The sequence below is a fragment of the Misgurnus anguillicaudatus genome, chromosome 4 (genome assembly GCF_027580225.2).
Source record: "Misgurnus anguillicaudatus chromosome 4, ASM2758022v2, whole genome shotgun sequence".
Lineage (NCBI taxonomy): Eukaryota > Metazoa > Chordata > Actinopteri > Cypriniformes > Cobitidae > Misgurnus > Misgurnus anguillicaudatus.
In genome coordinates, this window is record NC_073340.2 from 16,066,969 (window position 1) to 16,093,189 (window position 26,221).

The 26,221-nt window shown below is 36.5% G+C and overlaps 2 protein-coding genes across 12 annotated transcripts in view; both read left to right on the forward strand.

Annotated features, from left to right (window-relative positions):
- The window catches only part of lrp2b (low density lipoprotein receptor-related protein 2b), a 57,695-nt gene extending 55,722 nt beyond the window's left edge, over positions 1-1,973 (forward strand). For 3 of the 5 annotated variants that reach the window (XM_073866771.1, XM_073866773.1, XM_073866775.1), the window contains one exon: positions 1,571-1,973. In XM_073866771.1, coding sequence (XP_073722872.1) covers positions 1,571-1,615 — 45 coding nt within the window. In that variant the 3' untranslated portion in view covers positions 1,616-1,973. The remainder of the gene's footprint in view (positions 1-1,570) is intronic. The other 2 variants (XM_073866772.1, XM_073866774.1) reach the window with 1 other exon arrangement.
- Positions 1,974-2,381: 408 nt separating this feature from the next.
- Positions 2,382-25,776, forward strand: mpp3b (MAGUK p55 scaffold protein 3b). Of its 7 annotated transcripts, none has more exons than XM_073866778.1 (20): positions 2,394-2,527; positions 7,069-7,215; positions 9,124-9,248; positions 9,353-9,471; positions 11,976-12,053; positions 12,191-12,271; positions 14,859-14,996; positions 15,245-15,326; positions 18,712-18,797; positions 18,915-18,989; positions 19,346-19,542; positions 19,834-19,898; positions 21,776-21,796; positions 22,468-22,509; positions 22,861-22,926; positions 23,398-23,559; positions 23,670-23,750; positions 24,206-24,408; positions 24,569-24,691; positions 24,796-25,776. In XM_073866778.1, exons 3-20 carry the CDS (start codon positions 9,224-9,226, stop codon positions 24,973-24,975), a joined length of 1,824 nt encoding a protein of 607 aa, XP_073722879.1. In that variant the 5' UTR covers positions 2,394-2,527; positions 7,069-7,215; positions 9,124-9,223; the 3' UTR covers positions 24,976-25,776. The 7 variants fall into 7 exon arrangements, with proteins under 7 accessions (XP_073722878.1, XP_073722883.1, XP_073722884.1 ...); XM_073866780.1 differs by lacking the exon at positions 2,394-2,527 and adding an exon at positions 2,544-2,709; XM_073866781.1 differs by lacking the exon at positions 2,394-2,527 and adding an exon at positions 2,544-2,709 and having other exon boundaries at positions 7,069-7,147.
- The last annotated feature ends 445 nt before the right edge of the window (positions 25,777-26,221 follow it).

Here is a 26,221-nt window from a genome sequence, read left to right on the forward strand (position 1 = left end):
ATTTCCGTGGCATAGTCACGGAATTTTGTGCTCATTTTTCCGTGGTATCTCACGGATCTCCGCATTTTTCCGTGGCCATACTACGGACTGTCTTTTTCCGTGGCATTCTCACGGATTGGTTACTCAACTGTTTTGTCCTATTTTCTTACCATTTTCGCTTCGGTTTAGGGTTAGATTTACATAAAATGACATCCCTACCCAAACCCAACTCTAACCCCAACACCAGGCGACAATTGTTTAAAGTTTAGAAAATATAAAAGAATAAATCAGAAAAAATAGTATAAACCAATAGTTAAAGTGACATACTAATGCAAACACCAAATCTAACCATAAACTGAAGCGAAAATGGTTTGAAAACAGGAAAAAGCAGTTGAGTAACCAATCCGTGAGAATGCCATGGAAAAATGAGCACAAAATTCCATGACTATCCCACGGAACTTTGTGAGATCATGTTGAATTGAACCATATTACCAACGTGCTATGAAGTAAGTGTACTGTATGTGTATTGGTAATATATGGTATATAGGTGATATATGCTCACAAAGTGTTTCGTGGTACCTGCACTGAAAAAAACAACTTGTAAAATTTACTTGTAAAAAAATCCTCTTAACAATTTGCACGAACTTTTTTTAAGTAAAATTTACTGCCTCTTTTAGGTACAACTTAACCTACTAAAATCAAATAAAATCTACTTAATAATTATTTATTTTAAAATATGTTTTTTATGCATTAAGTAAATGTTACTTTTTAATTGAGTAATGTTAGTTTTTTTTTAATTGAAGCATTGCTGTATTAAAAATATTAAATAAATCGTATTTACTGTTTATTTTCTTTAACAAAGTTCTATGGACTTAGTTATTTTAAGTGTTATAAATGGCATTATAACACAAAATTCATGACTGACTATACTGTAAGAGAAATACAATATAATGTTCTAAACAGGGTTCATGTAAGGAAACACTGATCACCTGAACGGTGACTTCACAAAATTATAATGTACAACAAAACAACATCAATAATATAAGAGATTAAACCTTTATGACATTTTATTAACAAATATTTAAGTAGTTAAAGTTCTTATCAGTTCTTATTCTGTGAATAAGAAAATAAATGAATAAAAAATATTCAGGCACAAAGGATTGTGGGTATTCCTTACAGCATGTGCAAATAAATTTAAGTAAATTTTACTTGAATTTTTTTAGTTTAATGTATTTAATATTCTTAAGTTAAATGAACTAAGATTTTTTTTACTTGAATCTTCTAAAGTTTTTGATTAAAATTTACTTAATTATATTACGACTATGTGCAGTGACTATAAAACTGTTAAAAAATACAAGAAAATATCTAATACGACTTACTATTCCCACACAGTTCATTTTCTACATGAATTAATTGTGTATTTATCATTATTTTACATAAAATCTAGTTCTCAATAAATGTTAATATTATTATGTAGAAATTATGAGAGTTAATCTAATATATATTACTACACCAAAAAGTTCGTTTTTTTTTCAGTGTGTACATTTGATGAAAAAAGTGTCTAATACAGATTTCTTGTGTTTTATCTTAGCAGGATTCATCAGTCATATACAGCCAAGGAGAGTCAACAATTTAAAGAGCATTTGAGATCATCTTACAGGACCGACTCTCAGTCACTTTGGCAGCTAAGACGTATGGCTGGTAAATTATGGCTGCAGAATATCATCCATCAATTCACATGATGATTTAGGTCTGCGTTCGCAAGGAGTTACAAGTGTTGGCAAACATTTCGAGAACTGAGAACAAAGTTTTGCTGATTACACATTATTTTCATGTTATTTTACGGCTTTGCACTGTAATACGTTTGATGTCTGTAGTTTGGTGTAATTTTTGGTCAAATTATCATTAGCTGTTTTTTAAATGTATATAATCAATTCCAATGCTGCTTTGTTTCACTTTGTAAAGATATTAATAAAGTATGATTATAAAGTTTTCACATTTTTAAAGTTGAAATTTACACAATTTCGCACAAAGCACACTTTAACACAATTACTGACCCTGCTATGCTCCTTTACACCAAAATTAGCTGATAAATAGTACAGCCTGCATCTTCTAATGATGTTAAACTATTCATGTTCATACAAGTGACCCATGATGAAGTTTCAAAATGTGCTTCTCTTTTATTTTTCATGTTTATGCCCACAAAGCCCACTTATCTTATAAATGGTTAAGAAAGCCATTGCACAGCAGACATATCTGACAACTGCTACCTATCAGCTCTTGCCGTATCACAGCAAGCATCATTAGAGGAGAGAGTGAGGAAGAGGAACAATGGGGGATGGTGATCGAGCAAGAGATTGAGGGAGGGCTGAAGATTGTGTGTGGAGAGAGAGAGAGAGAGAGATAGACAGAGAGGGAGGGGGGAAGGGAGTGAACAAATGAAACATACTAACAGAGAATCGAGGATCAGTGTAGCAGGAATTGCTACAGAGATGCCCAGGGTTTCTCCATGTAAGAGGAAATACTCTCTCTCACACACATAGTGAAGGTAAGAGATCCTCCCATTTGCATGGCTGGATTTATAATCCGCTCAGCAGACAGAATGAACAGCAGGGGGATGGATTCGGGACTTAAAAGGATCTCAGCATCCAGTTAATGCATTTTTTTGCTGGCCACATTCAGTGACGGACAGTTTTGGGGGAGACTGGGATGCACGTCTGCTGGAATGAGGTAGAGATGCTGGGTATCTACAGTATTAACATTCCTCAGGTTCACCTTAGTTACAGTGATAAGGCATATGGATTGAGAGATGTAGATGTAGTGATGTCGTATTTTAGAGTTACTTTCTTTTTCAACATGAGCTTCTGCTTTCTTAGAGGTTCTTGTGATGCACCTGTGTTATGACATGAATGTCAGCCAACGGTTTACGAATACTACATGATGTGATAAACAATGTTACAATGCAAAGATGTATCTGTGAGGGTTAGGGGATTAAAAAAGCATTAGTTCAGTCTAAAAACAGCATGTATCAATTGAAAATCCCCATTTTGATAAGCACATGCATTGATGCACTGTGACAAATTGTCAACCAATGACTCAGATACATATATTGTGGTTGGTATTGGTGACAAGTTGATGTGTCTGTTTATCTGAATCTGAATGCATTTGGCTATCGCATAGTGCTCAGTAACGGCTGCTGATGTTGTACAATAATCTGCTTCAAAGAGATTTCATTTGATGTCTATGCTTGTATCCATCTAAGCATCTATAGTATGTACATGCACAAAAAACAGAGCTGTTTTTTACTAATATTGGTGCTTAATAGTGAAGAGGACAGATGGTGGCAGAAGGGTGGCAGAATGACCTTGTCTCCCACCGGGGCGCATTTTCAGCCACACACGAGTCAGTCTGTAAGGGCAAGGACTGTGCGAAAGACCCTCTGTTTTAAAGAGAATATCAGTGAATGGTGAAAGGTCAGGCAAAGCTCGTCCAACATTTTCAGATTGCATGCTACTGAAATTGACATTTTACAATGAAACTTTTGGTTTAAAAGTTTTTAGGCATTACAACCATATTTCACGAAATTATGTGCCTTGGTCATGTAGATTTTTGGTTCTTTTCCGTGACACTGTCACGTTTTTCCACGTTTTTACGTGACCGTATCACGCATTTCGGTTTACGTGTCATTGTCACGTATTGGTTACTCAACTGTTTTTTTCCTATTTTCAAACCATTGTCGTTGCGTTTTAGGGTTAGATTTGGTGTTTGTATTTGGATGTCACTTTCAATGTTTATACTATTTTTTTCTGATTATTTTTTTATATTTTATGATTTTTAAACCATTGTCGCCTGGCATTAGGGTTTGAGTTGGTTTTGGGTAAGGATGTCTTTTTAGGTAAATCTAACCCTAAACCAGAGCGACAATGGTAAGAAAATAGGATAAAACAAGCAATACGTGACAATGACACGTAAGCAAAAAATTTGTGATGCGGTCATGTAAAAACGCGACAGTGTCGCGGAAAGGAGTAAAAAAATTGGGTGACTGTAGGTACGTAATTTCGTGATACTATGCAGTGGATGTCCTTTTGGTGCATGCACTTTAACTCTTTCGCCGCCAGCATTTAAAAAAAAAGTTGCCAGCCAGCGCCAGCGTTTTTCATGATTTTCACAAAAGTTTAGTGCCTTCCAGAAAATGTTTTTCTTTAAATATACAAACATACAATATACCAAATGAAAGAACAGACCCTCTGCTTTCAAACAAAAGAAAGTTTCATCCTACCTTCAGTAGTTCTTTTGTAATCAGCTTTTGAATATGGGTAGGTTTCTGCAAAAACACCACATTTTGAGCAAAAAGCAGAGATAATTCCATTTTTGTGACGGACTTTTCATAGAGATCCCATTCAGAGCGATCTTTAAAACAGACACGGACATGCAGCCGCTTGCCTTAGGGCAACACTTCCGGGTTTCAAAAGTTGCGCCACCTGGTGGATAATAGCGGTATTGCGGAAAGACGGAAATACTCGTCATTGGCAGGGAAGCGTTTTCTCTTGATTGACGAGATATCTCGTCAATGGCAGCGAAAGAGTTAAAAAAATGCTGTGTTATTTTCAACCCAGCATTGGGTCAAACACAGACAAACCCAGCCATTGGGGTAAATCAACCCAGACATTTTCCTGTTCTCTTTTGATTGATATAGCCGATTTTTAAATTATTGGGAAATAGTGTGAATTTTTTTTCCAACCGATTATTGCCCTATATATTGGTACATCTGTAGTTATATTACAACACAATCAGTTGGGTTCATCTACTAAAAAATAGCTTGTTGGTTTCCACAAATCTATTTCCACACAATTTAATTGATTTATCTAAACACAAGCTGTGGGAATTGTATTTACAAGTAAAAATTAAGTTCACTCCACTTATTTTGTTTAAAGGGGTCATAGCATGAAAATGTTAGCATTGCCACTTTGTAGGTTTGAGCAAAAATGTGTCGTTTTGGGTGTGTTTTTTAAAATGCAAATGAGCGGATGAAGTGCAAACACTGATCACAATGATGGTGGTTTGTTGTGATTCAAACTCAATTGTGCTGTCAAGTCCTTCTTTTCTCTCTCTTTCTCGCTGCACTAAATAGCAGTGCTGTGGTTGGATAGTGCACATTAAGGGGGCGGTATTATTCTAATAAGATATCCTTATGACATCATAATGAAAGCCAAATTTCAATGACCTATTTTTGCTCACACCTACAAAGTGGCAATGCTAACATTTTCATGCAATAGCCCCTTTAAGTTTATTTGTGTTGCTCCAACTAACTTTATTTGCTTTTGTTAGACAATTAAAAAAATTAACATTTCTTTATTTTTATCATAATGAATAATGCTGACAGGAAGCACCAGTGAGTTTAATTCATGAGTATTTGCACATGATTTATTCATTAAGTAAAGCTGCATACATGCCAAAATGATATAAACATTCTCACCCTGAACCTATGAAACACTTGCACTTCACCACTATGATAACCCCCAAAAAACTTATACACAACAGAAAACTTCTGGATTTCAACATTACAGAATAACAAACAATAACATGTTCTCTTAACTTTCATCTGGCTTAAAACACACAATTAAATACCTAGTTTAACATTTACTGTGTTCATTTGTCATGAGAGCAAAGCACGGGACCTCAATCCTCTGCATGGTTTTAGTTAGTAAATGAAAATGATGTTGTTGTCCTAACACAAATTAATTAGGCAAGCAGTTACAGTAGGCTTCTTAACTGAGTAGAGTATTAAAAAAAAAGATTAAGTTATGTCAAGGAGTTGCTTATGTCAATATTATTGTGTTTGAACAAAAACTAAACAAATGTGTAACATTAAACTATACTGCTTAAGCAAAACATCCTTTAAAAATGAGTTTCATGCTGGGTTGAAAATAACTGATATGATGTTAATTTACCAACCTACATGCCATAAAATATGCTGATAATTACTTCTGTATAACACATACTAAAATGGATGGACACATGATTATACCAAACTAATTAGTTCACGATATAATGATGATAATCATTTAGCCAAACATTAGAAAAAAACTGTACAGGAACATAACTTAAGTAATAACAAAAAGTATTTAAATAAAATATAAAAAATGAATATTTAAAAAACTTACAGTAAATTATATAACAAATTGGTAACACTTTCTATGAAGCCTGTATTTATAATGATTTATAAGGGCATTCTTAACACATAATGCAGGCATAATGACTTATAAACAACCTTATAATGTATTGTATCGTGTAATAAATAATTATAACAACAGTTACAATACATTGTGGTCACCATGTCACATAACACAAATACATTTATAACAGTTATAACTTTCAAGAGTATGATTTATAACATGATAAATTCCATATTGTATTATCTTCTTATATGGGGTTAATATATAGTCAACATTTGAAGGGGATCTAAACTTCTTATAAAAGTTGTCTTTGGACCACTATGTAGTTTTTTACCTTTAAATAATGTCTCTAAAATTATTTCAGTGATAGAACAACTTTTAACTGGACAAATTGTACTGTTGCTGCAACCTGAGCAGCCTCCTAGCTGCTACAAGCACACTCTGAAAGTGGTGGTGGAGGGTAGAGCACACAGCCCCGCCCCTCCCCCTGCCTGCAGAAGAGTGTCTGATACCAGGCACTGTTGCGCTTTTCAACCACATGGGGGAGCTGTAAGTCATTTTTACATGGAAACTTTCTGATCCACTTTAAATGTTGACTAGTGTATTTGTCTTCTGAAGCAAAACAGTATGATATGTAGTGATCAATACGTTGCGTACCATAAAACATCAAATTCAGATATGACATCACATCGAAACTTTTTTGCTCTTGTGTCTTGTGATGAAGGATGCATACATGAGGTACAGTATGACAATTAGTCACAAGACACACAAAAATCTGAATTTTTATATTTGGGTGAACTCTGCCTGTAACTGTAGCATTTATACATCATTTTTTCATCAATTTCAGCAATTAAATTCAGAAATCCTTAATGTGATCATAAACTGCTGAACTATATTTCGCTTCCTTGTGTAGGTGATGAGATGCCATTTCAAAAAGGAAAGCAGGGCTGCAAAGTAGCAGTGTTAGAAAGGCTGATCTGAACATATGTGTGGTGAGAATCCTCCCAGTGCATCTCCAGCATGAGATGAAAAGAGACACAATCCAGTGTAATCTCTTCATGTACGTCATAATCAGAGACAGAGATTCTTCTGGGGCTTTTGAGAGAATCTGGCAGATTAAACTGCTTTCAGAAAATGAAAAGTCCTGGGAAGGCTTCATCTGGTCTGATACAAGATGTGCTCAATTTGAATGACACCCCACAAGAGATAAGTTGATATAACTTATAAAATAAAAGTGTACACATACATATTTTTTAAGTTATAACTCATCTCTAGTCAAAATAAATAATAGTAAGTTAAGATGACTAAATCTGAGTTGGTTAAACAAAAAATTTAAGACAGCAACATTTTTTTACAGTGCATAAGACATTTGATGAAATTTCAGCTGTGTTTCATTTAATTATCAGTTTAGTCTCAGATGTTTATCCTAAGATTGCTTAGGAGAAATAAAAATATAAACAAATGAGACAATTTTTAAAATGCATTAAAAGTATGGAGCTGTGAAATCACTGTTAAAAAGTTTTGTCGGTTCAACTTAAAAATATCAGTTAACCTAAATACATTGTGTATAGGGTGGCCATTCGTGCCAGTTCCGCCGGACACCTCCCGAACATGTTTTCGGGTTCGGTCTCCGGAAGGCGCGTTGCTCTACCGCATACGTAATCACATTTCAGTTAAAATACATTAGAAAAATAAGATTTATTTCTTTTAAGACATACAATCATTGTAGTTTCATTCTTACCTTGAAATGTAACGGTTGCTTTTCTGAAATTAAACCCGAAATATTAAACCTTGATGATGTATGCGGTTGACTAACGCGACTTCCCGGAGAACGAACCCAAAAACATGTCCGGGACGTGTCCGGCGGAACCGGCACGAATGGCCACCCTAGTTGTGTAAAAATGGCTGTGTCAACTAATATATTTAAGTTGAGCCAACTTTTTTACAGTGAAAAGAGTTAAAATAATATTGTGTGAATTTTAAAAGAAATGTTTGAGTTCATACTAAAAACTTTAATAATATTGACTGTGAATTGTAAACAAATCTCAGTGTGGCATTATTGAGATGTCTTCTTAGGTTTTTGGGAGTTTCTGTTTGCTCTCCATTTAATCATATTGATGTCTAGGAGAAATACATGTGATCTGGGATTTTTCTCACTTATTGGCTGTAGTAAAATATTTCATAAGGTATTTTGGTCTTTAAAACTATATTCCTAAATGTATTTTACAGTTATTAAAGGAATCCAGGATTTGTGCATTGCATTATCGCCATTGTTTACACCCTACTGTAAAAGCATCCATTTCAGACTTGAATAAATAAGTACTTAAACAAGTGCAGAGCAATTTATAAATAGCTGTGTGCCGTGATTTTGATCTCTCTGCATAAAAACATGTGACAAAGTACAGTATTGATTGTTGTTGCCATGGGATTATTTTCCACTGGACTCTTTCAGGAGGTGAAGTGATCATATTTCTACTTACTTCACTAATTTACTCGGATCGGGTGCAGATCACCAGAAGTTATACAGTATATCCTTCTAAAGACAGATGTTTTGCTGCTGTTGAGATTGTATTTCATACTGATGATTTATATGTAATTAAATGCTTGAATGACTATTATCTTTAATAACTTTATCTTTTAATAACATTTGGCGTTGAACCCCATTATTAAACCGTAGTGTTATTTCAATTAAGTAATCATATGGGCATAAAACATATCAATTTTAGTACTTACCAATTCTGCTGGGTTATTTTAAACCCAATGCTGGGTAAGTATTGGACAGAACACATGTTGGGTTACAAGTATAAAAGCAATGCATTGAAAAGACCCAGCATAGGTTTATTTATTAACCCAAAATGTGTCTAATATTTATTTACCCAGCATTGGGTTAAAAATAACCCAGCAGAATTTCCCCAAATTAACTTAATTCAGACTTCCTAAAGTTGACTTCATTTTGTTGTTTTCCTAGGATTTGTGGATATGTTTTTTCTGACGAGCCTGCATTCTGAGTGAACTATAAGAAAAGGAGATTATTTTTTCCTGTATCTCTGACTCTCTCATGAGCAGCCATGCCTGTTCTGTCACCTGTCACAGGTGGGTAATTCATACAGCAGGTGTGATGCTATAAATCCTTTTGATTGTCTTTCTACAACCTCATTGTTATATACACTATTGCTTATCCTCGTTGTTTGCTGCAGGTTTACATGAGATGCTTGCACTCCTCACTTCTCAGCTTCATCCAGAAGCGAATCATAAGGAGGACGTGGGCTTTCTCAGGGAGGTCTTCAGTGAGAGGAGCCTTAGCTATTTAATGAAAGTGTGTAATCCACGATGGCAATGTTTAATTACTAATGTTTACTTATGTATACTATGCACAATATCCAAACTTTCTGCAAAAATATACAAACATTTCTGATGATCAGGCCCATTCACTTTCAGAAAAAGGTACAAACGGTCCTAAAATGTACCATTTTGAAATTATGTATATAGTCATGTAAAAAAAAAAATCTTTTTCGTGACCGTATCACAAATTATGTTTTCGTGTAATTATCACGTATTGGTTACTCAACTGTTTTGTTCTATTTTCTTACCATTGTCGCTTCCGTTTAGGGTTTTAATAACTAAATAAATAAATAAATTTTTTTTTATAAACCAATACTTAAAGGAATATTCCATTTGCTTAAAAGAAAAATCCAGATAATTTACTTACCACCATGTCATCCAAAATGTTGATGTCTTCCTTTGTTCAGTCGAGAAGAAATTATGTTTTTTGAGGAAAACATTGCAGGATTTTTCTCATTTTAATGGACTTTAATAGACACCAACACTTAACACGTAACAGTTTTTTTCAACGGAGTTTCAGAGGACTATAAACAATCCCAAACGAGGTATAAGTGTCTTATCTAGCAAAACGATTGACATTTTTGACAAGAAAAATAACAAATATACACTTTTAAAGCACAACTTCTCGTCTAGATCTGGTCGTGATGCGCCAGGTGACCCCACGCAATACCTCATGACGTCAAGAGGTCACAGAAGACGAACGCGAAACTCCGCCCCAGTGTTAACAAGTGTGTTGAAAGAGGACCGTTCCTACATTGTTGTATGTCAACTGATACTAATTAATGTCTTTGTGTCAGTTTATTGTTTACAATGGTCGGCAAATGTGCGTTTTATATATGTAACACGTGACCTCCCTACGTCACTACGCATTTACGTTAGGTCGCGCTGGACCAGAACTAGACGAAAAGCTGTGGTCCAAAAGTGCATATTTCTTCTTTTTCTTGTCAAAAATGACAATCGTTTCGCTAGATAAGACCCTTATGCCTCGTTTGGGATTGTTTATAGTCCTTTGAAACTCTGTTGAAAAAAACTGTTACGTGTTGAGTTAAGTGTTAAGTGTTGGTATCCATTAAAGTCCATTAAAATGAAACGTCAAATCTAACCCTAAACCGAAGCGGCAATGGTTTGAAAATAGGAAAAAGCAGTTGAGTAACCAATACATGACAATGACACAAACAGAAATTCGTGATACGATCACAAAAAAAAAAACGTGGAAATTCTTGACAGTTTCACGAAAAAGAATCAAAAATTACGTGACTTTATGTACATAATTTCGTAATCAAAACTGTGTTTTGGTTCAAGTATATACCTTTGAGGCACCAACATGCACTTTTTGAAAAGGTATCAACCTGTTGACAACGTTTGTACCTTATTGTGGGTTTTCTCTGCGAATGTGGACTGCGTTGATTTTTTGGGAAAATCTGCAGAATTGTGGGGAATGGATTTTAACCCTGCTAAAGGATTTGTGGTTTGCTGATGATTCATTGGACATGCAGAAATGTTCAGCATACAATTAACACATTGCAAGAATACTATAAACCTAATGCACTTGACTTTCTATTTCTAGTGCGATGAAAAATGAAAGTAATTACAGCAAAAAATTATAGACACAAAAACAAGCAATATTGGGAACGCCCTCAGGCTCTCATTTCTAGTCATCCTTTTATAACTTCTAAAATGAAGTTTGTTCCCCTGTTTAGCACGTACAGTGTGCTTAGGGGTGGGGTTAATATGTTTGTTATGAGAATGGGGAAAACAGGGGAACAGAATTCATTCCTGGAACACATGGTGCGAGTAAAATTGTACAGGGGGATACACAACATTTAGATGGTCACTATTTCTCTCACATGATAAGAGCTGCAAATAAATAAACACCAATGATTTTCATACACTTTCTCCCCAAAGAAAATAATCCATACGTTTTCTGTTTTAAGTGTGATTCATGGTTTTTAACATTAATTGAAAATAGATAAATATATATAAAATAAATAAAAAATATAAATTGTATACTATTGTAGTTAAGTAAATTAAAGGTGCAGTGTGTAAATTTTAGCGGCATCTAGTGGTGAGGTTGTGAATTGCAACCAACGGCTCAGTCCACTGCTTTTGAAACACATAAAGAAGCTACTGTAGCCACCACCGGACAAACAGGTCACTGTCGGAGACAACTTAGTAAAAAAAGTTTGTCCGTTAAGGGCTTCTGTAGAAACATGGCAGCCCAAAATGCCGACTTCCATGTAGGGGGACCCTCGGTGTATGTAGATAAAAACGTCTCATTCTAAGGCAATAAACACATAACGGTTAATTATGAAAGGTCTTTGTACACCCCTGATAATATAGTTTTGTTTATTATTTTGCATTTCTGTCAAGAGATCTTTCTAAAAATTACACACTGCACCTTTAAGATTCCAAACATAAGCTATATCATCTCTAATATCTTTGTAATTAACAATTCTAATGTACTGACTGTTTCTCCAGATCCATGAGCGACTGAGGCAATATCAGCTGCAAAGCCCGACCCCGGTGTTCCACAGCGCCTCCTGTTTAGCAGAGGATGTAAGTGACCTTTCCCACCACAATGGTGCCAGATTTATGATTATGAAAGATTGTTTTGGATGTTCTTGCTGTACTGATACTGCAAAATATTGTTGTGACTACAGTACACTGTGTGATCTCATGGTTTGGATTGACAGGTTGCAGAGGAGCTACAGAATGGACCACTGGATGAAGATGAGAGAGAGTTATTAACCCTTCTGACTGCTCCACATGTGAAGGTTCAAACTCACACAGACACACACCAATTTCTGTACTTATCCTTATATTGTAAAACCACCAGGTTCTAACCAGCTGAAGAGGCTTTAAAAATTAAACAGTGTTTGTAGAAATTAACATCACCCAGTCTTATATTAAAGGAATAGTTTAATATTTACATTTGAGGTACTAATATGCACTCTTTAGTACCAATATTCTGCTTACAGTGTATAAACCTTTTAGGTCCAAAGACGTAGGCCTACTTTTTGAAAGAGTGACAGCTAGGACCATTTTTGTCAGATGTATATGATTTCCTATCCTTGGTTGAATACATCTCATTGGTTTCTGCATGTCCTGTGACAGAACGCATTAAATGCTCAAACTATTACATATTTGGATTAATTTCTAGTTCATTATTTGGTTCATTAGTTCATTTTTTCCTAGAAATGTTTTATTAAAAATCAGTGCTGGCCACTTATCCTAACCCTTAATCTATCTGACGTAACACAAAAAATTGTAAACACATTACAAAGACTGTGAACTATGTAGTACTGCATTGAGTTTCACCGTAAAAAAATATTTGGCTAAAATGGTGGCTCGATGACATGGACGGGGCGCACCGTGTCATGACCTGAGGACCGCGCCCACTGGGGGGAAAACAATCCATCCGTCTCCGTTGACTTTGTATTGCGAGAGGCAGCCACCTTGTCATTTCATAACAGAGAACAGAGTGGTTCCTGAAATCTGCTGTGTGACGGGGTGTGCGGCTGGCGGGCCAAGGGATCCAGGGGTAAACTTTTATAAGCTGTCGACCCCCAAAAGCGAGCGTTTGAGGGCACAAAAGTGGAAAACAGGCAACTTTTTCATAGTACTACTATTAGTAGAACTGCGCCCACTAGAGGGAAACATAGTCGGTGATCCACTTTTTTCTCCTTAAAGGCTGGGTTTTGCGGCTCGACAGCTTAGAAAAGTGTGTTTCTTGGTTTTTTGGCTTGTTGGCTGTGCGCCTGTCACACAGCGGCTTTTAGGCATTGTTCTGTTTTTTTGTTATAAGCGGCCTCTCGCAATACAAAGTCAATGGAGACAGTGGGCGTGGTTTTCAAATTAGCATAACTGCGCTCTGTCTCTATACTGGAGCCACCACGCATGGCCCCACCCCTAACAAAATCATGAGCTTTGATTCAGATTGTAGAGGTATTTAAAAGTTAAGAGAGATATCAGCTTTCCCTCGAGTGGTTTCAGGGCAGACAGTGGACACGCCCCCAGAATCCTGCCTGTTTCTTTAAGATTTTGATAACTTATTTTATTTACTTGGGGATTTTTTTAAATAATTTAAAATTGTCTGTGGTAAACCCTGTATCTTGAAATTATGTACCTGTAATCACGTAATTTTGTGAGTGTTTTCCATGACACTGACACGTTTTTTCCGCCTTTTTTACTTCTGTTTACGTGTCACTGTCATGTATTTGTTACTCAACTGGTTTGTCCTATTTTCAAACCATTGACGCTTTAGGGTTAGATTTGGTGTTTGGGTTAGGATGTCACTTGAAAGGTGCAGTGTGTAAATTTTAGTGGCATCTAGTGGTGAGGTTGCGAATTGCAACCAAAGGCTCAGTCCACTGCTCACCTCTTGCTTTTGAAACACATTAGCCGCCACCGGACAAACATGTCATCGTTGGAGACAACTTAGTAAAAACGTTTGTCCGTTAAGGGCTTCTGTAGAAACATGGCTGCACAAATGGTGGCTTCCATGTAAGGGGACCCTCTGTGTATGTAGATAAAATGTCTCATTCTAAGGCAATAAACACATAACGATTCATTATGAAAGGTCTTTATACACCCCTGATATTTTAGTTTTGTATATTATTTTGCATTTCTGATCATTCTAAAAATTACACACTGCACCTTTAAGTATTGGTTTCAACCTTTTTTTCATGATTACTCTTTTTTATTTTATTATTTTTAAACCATTGTCGCCTGGAATTAGGGTTAGAGTTGGGTTTGGGTAAGGATGTCATTTTATGTAAATCTAACCCTAAACCAAAGCGACAATGGTAAGAAAGTTAGACAAAACAGTTGAGTAACAAATACGTGACAGTGACACGTAAACAGAAAAAAGGCGGAAAAACGTGTCAGTGTCATGGAAAAGACTCACAAAATTATGTACCTATAGGTACATCATTTCGTGATACTGGGTTGGTGTGGTTAATATCAAATTGTTTTGTGATGTGAAAACTGAAAACACATTTAATATCACTTTTAATGCCAAAACACAATCATTTCTGTTTAGTCATAAAAAGCCTGCCCCCAGTTTCACAGACAATGCTTAAGGCTACAGAGCCTTAAATAACTTAGATCTGAAATATGCCAGTGCCTATGATTTGTCTCGAGATACACACCAGTAACGTTTTTTCTAAGGCATGTTTATAAAAGATGCTAAAACTAAGGCCGAGTCCTTTTTACACTTTGTTTATTTGCTTTCTCTCTCAAAGCAGTAATGCATTATTCTCTACCACTATTTTACACATATGTCAATGTTTTTCACAGCACTAATGGAGCTTATTAATGTGTTGTTGTGATTTTTCTTCATTGTCTCTCACGACCCATTAGGCAGTGCTAACAGTACATGACACTGTGGCCCAGAAGAACTTTGATCCTGTTCTCCCACCTCTTCCAGATGATCTGGATGATGAATTAGAGGAAGAATCTGTGAAGATTGTGCGTTTGGTGAAGAACAAGGAGCCACTTGTGAGTTTCATCACAAGACATACAAGTATAAGCTCTGCGTCAGATGTTACATGTGCAGTTCATGATGATGTTTGAAAGGTGCTGTAGTGCTGCTTTGACTGTCTAAAGAAATATCAGCCAATCTGAATTTATCTCACAGATTTTTCTGATTGGTTAAAAAATGGGGACTGTCACAAAGACATACATTCATTTCCTGTAGTTAATTATGATAAAGATGGTGTACTTTACTGTAGTTTTTGTCTTTTAAGGGGGCGACCATCCGTAGGGATGAGGTTACTGGAGCGGTGGTGGTTGCTAGAATCATGAGGGGTGGGGCTGCAGACCGCAGTGGTAAGTGACAGACAACCTGGTTCCTCCCTCTTTCTGCATGACATATTGTAATATAATGACAGATAGTGTAACATAATCTGTGATGACACAGCCAGAGAAGTGAAACGTTTAAGAAGATGATGGGTAATATCACATGTTAAAAGTTAAATGTTGAAAAGAAAGCAAGACAGAAGTCACAGCAAAATCGTTATGTTGTTGATATTTAATCCAGACAACAGATTTTTTATCACAACCAAAATATTGATTTAAATCCTTCAGATTATGCTTTGCTGTGGGATTACAGATTACACTACAAATATACAGACCAGGATTTAATGGTTGCTATAGAGAGAATATGATTTGATGTGCTTGCGTAGGATTGTGTATAATGTTGTAATGCATAACACTTAGTGTCTGTCTGTCTGTTTGTCTATCTATTAATCTTGATCGCCAACACAAATATGTGACCTACAGTGGCTGAGAAGTGCAAAACAAAACAACAAATCCAAAATAAAAACAACAATTTAAAGACAAATTCAATGATGAAATAACAAGTCAGACTTTCTCACTTGTTAATTATTTTCTGACTTATTTTGGCATTTTGTTTATAGACTTGCCGGTAACACTTTACAATAAGGGTGCACTAATAATCATGAATTCATGCTTAACAATGCACAGATAATACTGAATTAATGTATTACTAATGATTATCCAAGCCATTCACTAGCTACTCATCAATGACTGCCCCACCAGCAACCAACGAAGAGTCTGACTAATATATTAGTTCATATATGAATTGTTATCAATCAAATATGCAATTGTCGATTAATTCCATCATCACTTATTTTATGAACTAATAGTGTTAATTAATTTGTTCCTTATTGTAAAGTGTTACCGACTTGCCTTTGTGTTTTTAAATTGTTGTTTTTATTTTGGATTTGTTGTTTTGTTTTGCACTGATCTGCCACCGTAGGAACCATCCTAAACTTTTTGGGGTGGTTTCCCGGACAGGGATTAGACTAGTCCTAGACTAAAACATTTTTAAGAGCTGTCCAAACTGAAAACAACTTGCACTTATATCTTAAAATGCATCAGTGCCCTTTGTTTTGCCTCAAAATGCACACAGGTAATGTTTTTAGTAAGACATGTTTGTTAAAACTAGTTATTTTTCCTAATTAAACTAAGGCCTAGTCCTGGATTAAGCTAATCCCTGTCCAGGAAACCGCCCCTTTTTGTTTAAATTTAAACCTGAATATAAACTATTTTGGGACTCAAATGTCTATGCCCAAGTGCAAGCTTTCATTTAAGCAAACGGGAAACATACTAAAATACAAAGATGTTCTAAAATGATAAATCATTCTTTTAACTTTTACCTCAACGTCTTATGTTGGTAATCATGTGTTGGCAGTGTGTGAACACAAAAACCAGTACAATAAAAAAAATCATCCTTCTATTTCTTTTTTAATCCCCATTAAACCAAAGCAGTCTCATTAGACATGCTGTTTTGATTCTCTTGTTAATGTGACATCACATTGATAAAGCCATGCCTATGGCTACCAACTGACTGGTTAATTTGACCCAAAAGTGCTTTTCCAAATGTGTTTGTTAGCACTTTGCAGCAATAAAGCTAAACATGCTATTGTATTGGACTGTATTCACAGGAATCAGATACAGTACTGTGCAAAAGTCACCACCACCAGACTTGTTGTTTTAGATGTTTTTATATGTCCATCCACATTTATTTTTCAATGTATTAATATGTACAAATATATATATATATATATATTACATTTTCAGGACTAAATGTCTTCTTTAGGGCCGATTCACACCGGCGGCGTGGCGTATCTGTTGCGTGTCAGTTGCGTGGCGGCTGCATCACATTTTCTGTGTCTGTACCAGAAGCGTGCCTGACGCGGCGCTGACGCGCTGCTGTTGCTATAGGTGACATATATTTTGCCTGGAAACGCTTCCAAGACGCTTGCGTATGGCGGGAAAAATAGGCGTCGGCCCGCACGCGTTTTCGGCGCGGCTCGAGCCGCTCCTGAGTCGTGCGTGTCATGCAGGCGGTGTGAACCGTCGAACCTGCTAACATGGGAGCCTAAATAAAAACGGACACACCACACAACTGAGACGCACACGCCATGCAGCCGGTGTGAATCGGCCCTTAGGCATCGTCTGTGTTTAGTGTGACCTCTCTTGGCACTAAACACATCTTGAGCGTTTTTGAGCAGAATGAAATAAAAAGATTAATTTCTTTAAAATTAGAAATTAGGATTTAAAGAGCCAGTTAGATGCAAATTTAAGCGTCCTATCACTGTTTATAAGTCCGCGACAACAGGTTTAAATGCATGCAAGGTCACAAAAACTGTAATTTTCTCAAAATATAAATTTAAAATTACCCCATTTCTCAGAGATCCCCAAAAGATTCGTGTGAAGCCTTTCAACAACTCAGTCTGCCTAAACCCCAACTTTCAGTAGTCTACTCTGCTCTGATTGGTCAACTGACACAGTCTCCGCACAGACCACAGATCTGTGGACCAACAATAGTGCAACATGTATTGACCTAGTGCTAACATGATTTACTGAGAGGACATTATCGACATCAATACACATCATTCATCATTAATCCAAGCAATAAAGAAGACGACAGACACTAACATTTTACACACATTTAAGCCAGTATGTAACTTACAGGTTGTGGTTAGGAGACGCGTGTTGTTCCAAATAAAGTGGGTACTGAACCATATGGGTATCTTTTCTCCATGAAAAAGTTATTTTAACCACTGATTCGTCATATCTTCATTCAGTGGTAGTGAAAACAAAACAAACTGAAAACACAGCGTGATATGATGTTAACACACTAACTAGCTGAAGTGTCTGTGGGCAGGTCATAGTTTTCGTTTCTCCCGGGCAAAGCTGTAGGCGGGGATTATTATGCAAAGTGTTCGTATCTAGGTAGATAAAGACAGGCAGGAGATTCAATCCATATGACGACTCGTTTCAGCGATTCAGAGTCGACTCCCTACTTTAGAAGCCAATAACTTTATAAATCGTGCACTTTTTCGTTCAACTACTTTGCATATTATTTACATTGATTGACAGCTACATAACACACTGCAATACAGGTCATTTTCGATTTTACTTTAATTTTATTTAGGTTTAAGAGATCCTGCAGATCTGTAAGGTATGTTGAGCTGAAACTTCACAGAGACTTTCTAGGCACACCTGAGACTTATATTACATTTTCTAAAAATGCCATAATACAGTATGTGCCCTTTAAAATGCATATAATTACATTATTAAATAATAACTCCTTTAAGAACAATAGGGTGCTGCAATTTCATTAGACTGTTGACTGTTGTATTTTGAATGCGGTGTGACTAATGTTGCCTGAATGCTCCTTCAGGTTTGGTGCATGTTGGAGATGAGCTCAGGGAAGTCAATGGAAATCTAATCATCCACAAACGTCCCGAGGAAATCAGCCAGATTCTGGTGTGTGGACGATTTGTTTCACTTACTTTACAAAAGCTGAGTCATTCCTATCTAAAAGCAAAAATGCATTTCTGTGATTAAGTGGCCTTGATGTAAATATTTTTCGCTGGGTTGCAGTCTCAGTCTCAAGGCTCGATCACTCTGAAGATAATCCCTGCCATAAAGGAGGAGGACAGATTCAAGGAAAGTAAGGTGAATGGATCCCTGTTCTCAGTGTACATGTTCATTAATTTACATTAATTTACTCTTTTTTTTTTACGATGCAATAGAGGAATGTCCTATTAAGGAGGCATTTACAGAATAAAAGGTCCACTTACCAATGATAAATAATAGGTTTAAATGTACAAACTATTACAGAATAAATTATAATTTGAATCAAATAAAGCTACACTCCAAAAAAGTGTTGTTTAAACCATGGTTGGCGCAGAATATTTACATTTTAGGTTAATTTAAACCAATAGTTGGATTTGTCTAACTATTAGGGTTCTAAACTTGAACTTAAGAGATGTAAAGCAATTAAATTTGTCTTTTTATATTTCTGTACCAAGGTCTATTTAAGAGCCCTGTTTGATTACACACCATTTGAAGACAAAGCCACGCCCTGTCAAGAGGCCGGGCTTCCCTTCCAGCGTGGGGACATCCTGCAGGTGGTCACTCAGGATGACCCAACATGGTGGCAGGCCAAACGAGTGGGAGATAGCAACCTGCGTGCTGGACTTATTCCCTCAAAACAGTTCCAGGAGAGGTACACAACGCAAAGATCATTTTAACCTTGTCATCAACAATTACACTCTAAGAAAGGATGTGTTAATATTTTACACATTTTTGTGTTATGTTACTTAACACATTTTGTGTTGATTTTGTGTTCAAATAAATAAAAGCGACAACACAAATTGTGTTGTTCCAATAATAACACAGAGATGTGTCTAGTTAAGATGTGTCCAGTTTCTAGGTCACATCATGTCAGAGATTTTGGAAGATATTTTGGAAAGGTGTTTATTTTAACAATCTTTGTCTGCACCTCTTAAATTTGAAGACGACTGTTATATAGGATCAAAACAGGAACGTACCAGAGCCCAAAATCTCCTAGAGCAGCACCATGTAAGTAAGCTACTGCTACACTATATTTAAGTACAATCTTATTGGCTGTTCGAATCATTTCAACTTATTTTCATTGCTGTCATCTATAAAAAAGTTTAAATTGCTTAAAGGGATAGTTTACACCAAATTGAAAATAATTTTACTCTCAAATCATCCCAGTTGTATTTGACTTCAGCCAAACACAGTCAAAGTTCTATTAACTCTTCCCCGCCATTGACAAGTTAACTCGTCAATTTAGAGAAAACACTTCCCTGCCAATGACGAGTATTTCCGTCTTTCTGCAATACCGCAATAAGATGGTGGCGCTCTTCGGTAACTTATAAAACCGAAAGTATCACCCTAGGGCAAACAGCTGTATGTCCGTGTATATTTTGAGGATCGTTCTGAATCTGATCTCTATCAAAAGTCCTTCACAAAAATAGAATTATCTCAGCTTTTTGCTCAAAATTTGATATTTTTGAAGAAACCTACCCATATTTGAGAGGTAATAACCTTTTGTGAAAATCATGAAAAATGCTGGCGGTGGCTGGCAACTTAAAAAAAAAACGCTGGTGGGGAAAGAGTTAAAAACTAATATTCTGGCTCTTTTCAGCTTTATAATGACATTAGATTGCAATTCAATTTTAAAGTATAATCAATTTGGATTTACAAGTAATTTTTATTATGATTTGCAAGATTTCTTATCTTGATGAGTTGCTTTTACTTATAAAGTTAAATTAACTTATTTCAACTTTATTAACTCATTCCCTGCCAGCTTTTTTTTTAAAGTTGTCCCCCAGCATTTTTTGTGATTTTCACAAAAGTTTTACAAAATGCCTTTCAGGAAAAAAAAAATCTATAAATATATACATACAAATATATCAAATGAAAGTTTGGTGTGTCATTCTACCTTCATTTTTTTCCTCTTTTTATAACTTCTTAAATAAAGCTAGGTTTCTTCAAAAATACTAAATTTTGAGCAAAAAGCTGAAATAATTGCATTTTTGTAAGGGAATTTTGTTAGAGATCATATTCAGAACAATGATAAAAACATGCACACAGAGTTTAAAATGTTGTTAAATTTGTTTTTGCTTCAGTTTTTTATAAATTGTGGATAATAGCGCAATTACAGATTACCGTAAAAACTCGCCAGGAAAGCGTAATTGGCAGGGAAATGTTTTCTCTTAATTGACGAGATAACTCGTCAATGGCGAGGAAAGAGTTAATTTAGAGCAACTTCTCACTATAGATACAAAAATCAAAGTTGAAAAGACTTCTAAATCCAAGTTGAGTATACACTCTTAGAAAGGATGTGTTCATTTTTTACACATCTTTGTGTGTTAAGCTTTTAACACATTGTGTGTGCTTTTAACACATTTTGTGTCATTGTGTGTTGATTTTATGTTAAAATATAACACAAGTTGTGTTAAACGTAACACAGAATGTGTTGTTTCAATAATAACACAGAGATGGGCGGACTAATGTGTTGTTCGTTCTAAGAGTGTACTTAAAAATTAAATTGCAAATTTTTTTACAGAAAGCTCCAAAAAGCACATCCATCCATCAAAACCTAATCCATACAGTCATTAAATATTTTCTAAAGTGGAGCGATGCGTTTTAGTATGGTTGGGTCAGAGGTCAGCATCCACCCTGACCTCTTGTGAACATGCGAACAGCCGTAGTGTGTCCTTACTAAACCCATCGCTTTACCCCAGAAGACTAATAAAACTGGGATAATCTTTATTTTGGGGGTGAACTTTTCCTTTTCTTTATTTTCAGGAGTTAATGTAATGTAAAAACATGTGCCGTCATGACTTATTGATTGGATCATTTTTTACAGTGCAGTAGCTAGTGATGCGTGTGCTGTTGTGTTTGTTTCCTCATTCTGCTTACCCCAGATGATCAGACTGGTGAAAAAGGTAAGTGGTTTTGACCAAACTTAGCTATTTGCATACTTTTGTCCACTAGAATAAGCAAGCATATTTTAAATAAAAAAATTGAAAAGTAGCTCTTTTTAAACATTTTCTCTTCATTTTTGATCATACTGGAATTGACCCAATACACACTCTAAATTGGCTCGGTTATTTTTGAGCCATGTTGGGTTATTTATTGGACAGAACACACTGCTGGGTTAGAAGTAACCCAATGCTGGGTTGTTTTATCCCAACTGCTGGGTTATTATACCCCATGATTGCATAACAACAACCCAACATTGGGTCATTTTTAACCCAGCATGTGTTCTGTCCAATATTTACCCATTATGGGTCAAAAATAACCAAGCCATTTTTGGAGTGCAATTACATGCTGGGTCGCCATCTTAAAATCGTGGCTAGCCAATTAACAAAACTCTTACTGTTTTTGGGCTGCCTTTATAAAGACCTTGTGAATATTTGAAGAGAGCAGTTGCATTATTTTTTGCTCTATGTGCGCTCCGCACTTGCTGCCTTTTTTGCCATTGTGGTCCTTCTGCCCTCTCCAATAATTCTGACCCCTGCTAAGAAACCTATAAAAACTCCACCCCACTGATTTTCTCCTCCTTGCTACTCTTCTGTTCTCCCTGCCCCAAATCACCCCTCCGCCCACCCACCAGAAGACTGTGATAGTGAGGGCAGTGGAACTGGACACCACATAGGTGAGAGCATGCACCTCCACACGCTAAAAGCCTCTTCACGTGGCTGTGGATCTGGATGATGCATTGTTGTGTGAGACGCTTTATTGTCACCCGGTCATCGGTCAGTGCTCGGCTGCTGGCTTAGGCCGTCTTCTTTGTGCGAGTTTTTGGTTAATGTGTGCCGTTTGCTAGAGAGAGACTTTGGCAGACTAATGCTGTGTAATGTTTGTGAGGCTTATTAAGTGTAAAGCGGTGTGAACAGGGGACTGTTGCATCAGGCAAATGGCTAATGTAGGCTTTGGCATGGCTAATCGCTTGCGATGGGTTCTGTAGAATAATGTCGGATGTGTGATGGTCTAACATTAGTTGTAGTTTCTCCAAAGTGTAAGGTGGTGGCACCCTCCTGTGGCCAAGCCTTTTCCTGGGAATTTTACTCAGGTACCACATTTCTTTCATATTTGTAAGGTGAACAGATCCATTGCTGCTTTACCTATTGCATATTACTATTCGGTAGATGTACAGTGACGTTTACAGTGTGCTGCTAATCACTCTTGAGATGTTACATAAAGGACTATTATTATTTTTTCAACTCATGGTTGGGTAAAATATGGACAAACCCTTAAATTAGAATGGTTTCAATTAGAAAATGTCCATATTTTACCCAACCATGGGTTGAAACAACCCATCATAGGTCAATTCAAACCCATCAGTTGGGTTTGTCCATATTTTACCCAACCATGGGTTAAAACGGCTAAAGCATTTCTTTTCTAAAAAAAAAATGTCTTTTGAGGATGCTTCATTAAATTCCCACCCTTGTTTTTCTTGTGTGATCTTTGCTTACATGTGGTTCTGTCAAATCTGCTGTATTTTGTGTTCCCATGCTCATCTATATCGTCAAATCTTTCACAGCTGGACTCAGGAGAAGTTTCAGGCTGAGCCGCAAGGATTGTCAGGGTTCGACCACAGAGTCTCAAACGGTGGAGTCCGAAGAGACTGAGTTTCTCATATATGAAGAGGTGACTTTATATCAGATGAGACCTCATGATAAACCAAGACTTGTGGTGCTTATAGGTAAGCTCGAAGGGACTTCAATGCAATCAAAGTTATATTTTGTTTGCCTTTATAATCAGATCTTTAGCTTTATTTATGTACGCTAGCTCTTCTTTCTTCTTCTCCTGCAGGGTCTCTTGGTGCTCGGATCAATGAGCTGAAGCAGAAGATGATTGCTGAGAATCCTCAACGGTATGGCGTTGCTGTACCACGTAAGTTCTTTTTATCTTTTGGTCCAAGAGACCAGGGATGCCTTGCTTTTGTTTTCTTTTGTTTCAATTGGTGCAAATTAGGACAAAATATTAAGTTTAGTGGTAGGTCTTTCATGTAAGGGGACCCGCAATGTATGCAGATAAAACGGATGACCTGTACAAAATAATAAAGAAAAAGTAGCAAATAACTACCCAGAATAAATAAAAATTCCTTCAGTACTGTTTTAAAAAGCATCTCAGGGATAATTTTGCCAATTTTAGGAGTTGGGTGGTTACTTTGAAGATGCTAAAATATAACATGATGTTTACTATTAAAAAATGTGGAAAAAATTAATAAATAGGAAGTGTTTCAAAAAAAAGTTAAATAGTAACAGTGTAACATTTATTTACAGCTTATTCACAAAACTGGAAAGTTAGTATACTTAAATGGTATAATATTTAACTCTTTTCAACAGACACAACAAGACCCAGGAAAAGCCATGAGAAGGAGGGTGTAGAATATCACTTCATATCCAAACAGGCCTTTGAGGCTGACGTCCAATCTAATAGGTTTATTGAATATGGTGAATATAAGAACAACCAATATGGGACGAGTCTAGAGGCGATACGGAGTGTCCTGGCGAGAAATAAAGTGTGTCTGGTAGATGTTCAACCTGAGGTGAATTTTACACTTCTGTTATTTCTCTTTAGACAGTTATTAACTTTCCTCTGTACAATTTTTCTTATACTGAGAGTTGATGGTACCTCTGATGTTCTCATGATAGTTAAGAGGCTGTCATTTGTGATGCTCATAAGATCTTTAATTGCATGATTTCCAGGCCCTGAAAATTCTTCGTACGGCAGAGTTTAAGCCCTATGTGATCTTTGTAAAGCCTCATGTACCTGAGACCCACCAGCACCGTACTACATCACCAGGAAGGGCTGATAATGGACACATCACAGTAGGACACAATTTATTAATATTTCTTTAAATCTGCTATTTTAACATTTTATTCAAAATTGTACACACACATACAAAATAAAGGTTTTCTTCCGTTATGAAAAGGATGAAGACCTACAGGATATGAGGCAGTCAGCCAAACAGATGGACCAACAATACGGCCATCTAGTGGACAGGGTCCTAATAAAGGAGGACTCTGCCAGTGCCTGTGTGGAGCTGAGGAATATCCTGGAACGACTTGAGAGGGAGCCACAGTGGGTGCCTGTCAGCTGGGTTCGATCTTGATATCCCCCCCCCTACCTTAATTAGAATATTCTTGCATATGGTGTAATGAAAACATAGACCTCTCTGCCTCCCGAATCGTTGTTTGTTGTTGTTCAACTGGAGTAAGACATAAAGATAAAAGTGGTGACTGTTAATTGTCCTGGCAGTCTGCTGTCGACTGTAATAGTCATGAATTTGATTTTTAATATTTTGCATGGAAGTAATTACACTCAGTGCTGGGTAAATATTTGGTTGTTGTTAACTCGACCATGAGTTGAAACAACCTAGCATAGGTTTATTTAACATGTTTTCTGTCCAATATTTACCCATCATTGGATAAAATGTAATAATTGAGTTGATCTGGCTGATGTGTTTATTTCTGTTGATTGAGTGACAGATATAAATATCATGACGCAAGAGTAATTGGATGGGAGACAACATTAATGCAGGTTTACGCACTCTGTGTAAGCTGGGTTTATGTTTACGTAACACTCTTAAAAGGCTGGGTTGTTTCCAACTTATAGTGTTGGTCCAAAGGGGACAAAACCAGCCTTTGGTTAAATTAACCTAAAAAATGGTTTATACAGTATTTGACTCGACAATGGGTTAAACAACCCAGCATTTTGGTTGAAACAACCCAGCATAGGATAGATTTCAACCCAGCAGGCTGGGTTTGTCCATTTTTGACCTAACACTGGGTTGAAAATAACCCAGCATTTTTTTTTTATTAAAAAAAATCTTCACAGTGATGCCATAGAAAAACTTTTTAGTTTCAAAGGAACCTTAAAGGAATAGTCCATTTTCTTGGAAGAGAGATCCAGATAGTTTGCTCACCACCGTGTCGTCCGGGATGTTGGTGTCTTTCTTTGTTCATTCGGGAGGAAGTTGTGTTTTTTGGGGAAGGCATTCCAGGATTTTTCTCATTTTAATGGACTTTAATGGACACCAACACTTGAAGCTTGACTCGGCACGTAACAGTTATTTTCAACGGAGTTTCGAGGGACTGTGGATGGTCCCGGGCGAGGCGTGGGGGTCTTGTCTGGCGAAGCGATTGTCATTTTTGACAGGAAAAGTGAAAGATGTGCTCTTTTGGGCCACAACTTTTTGTCTAGGTCCGGTCCAGGGCGATCTAGCGTAAATGCGTGGTGACGTAGGGAGGTCACGTGTTACATATATAAAACGCACATTTGCGGACCATTGTAAACAATAAACTGACACAAAGACATTAATTAGTATCATTCCACATACAACAACGTAGGAATGGTCC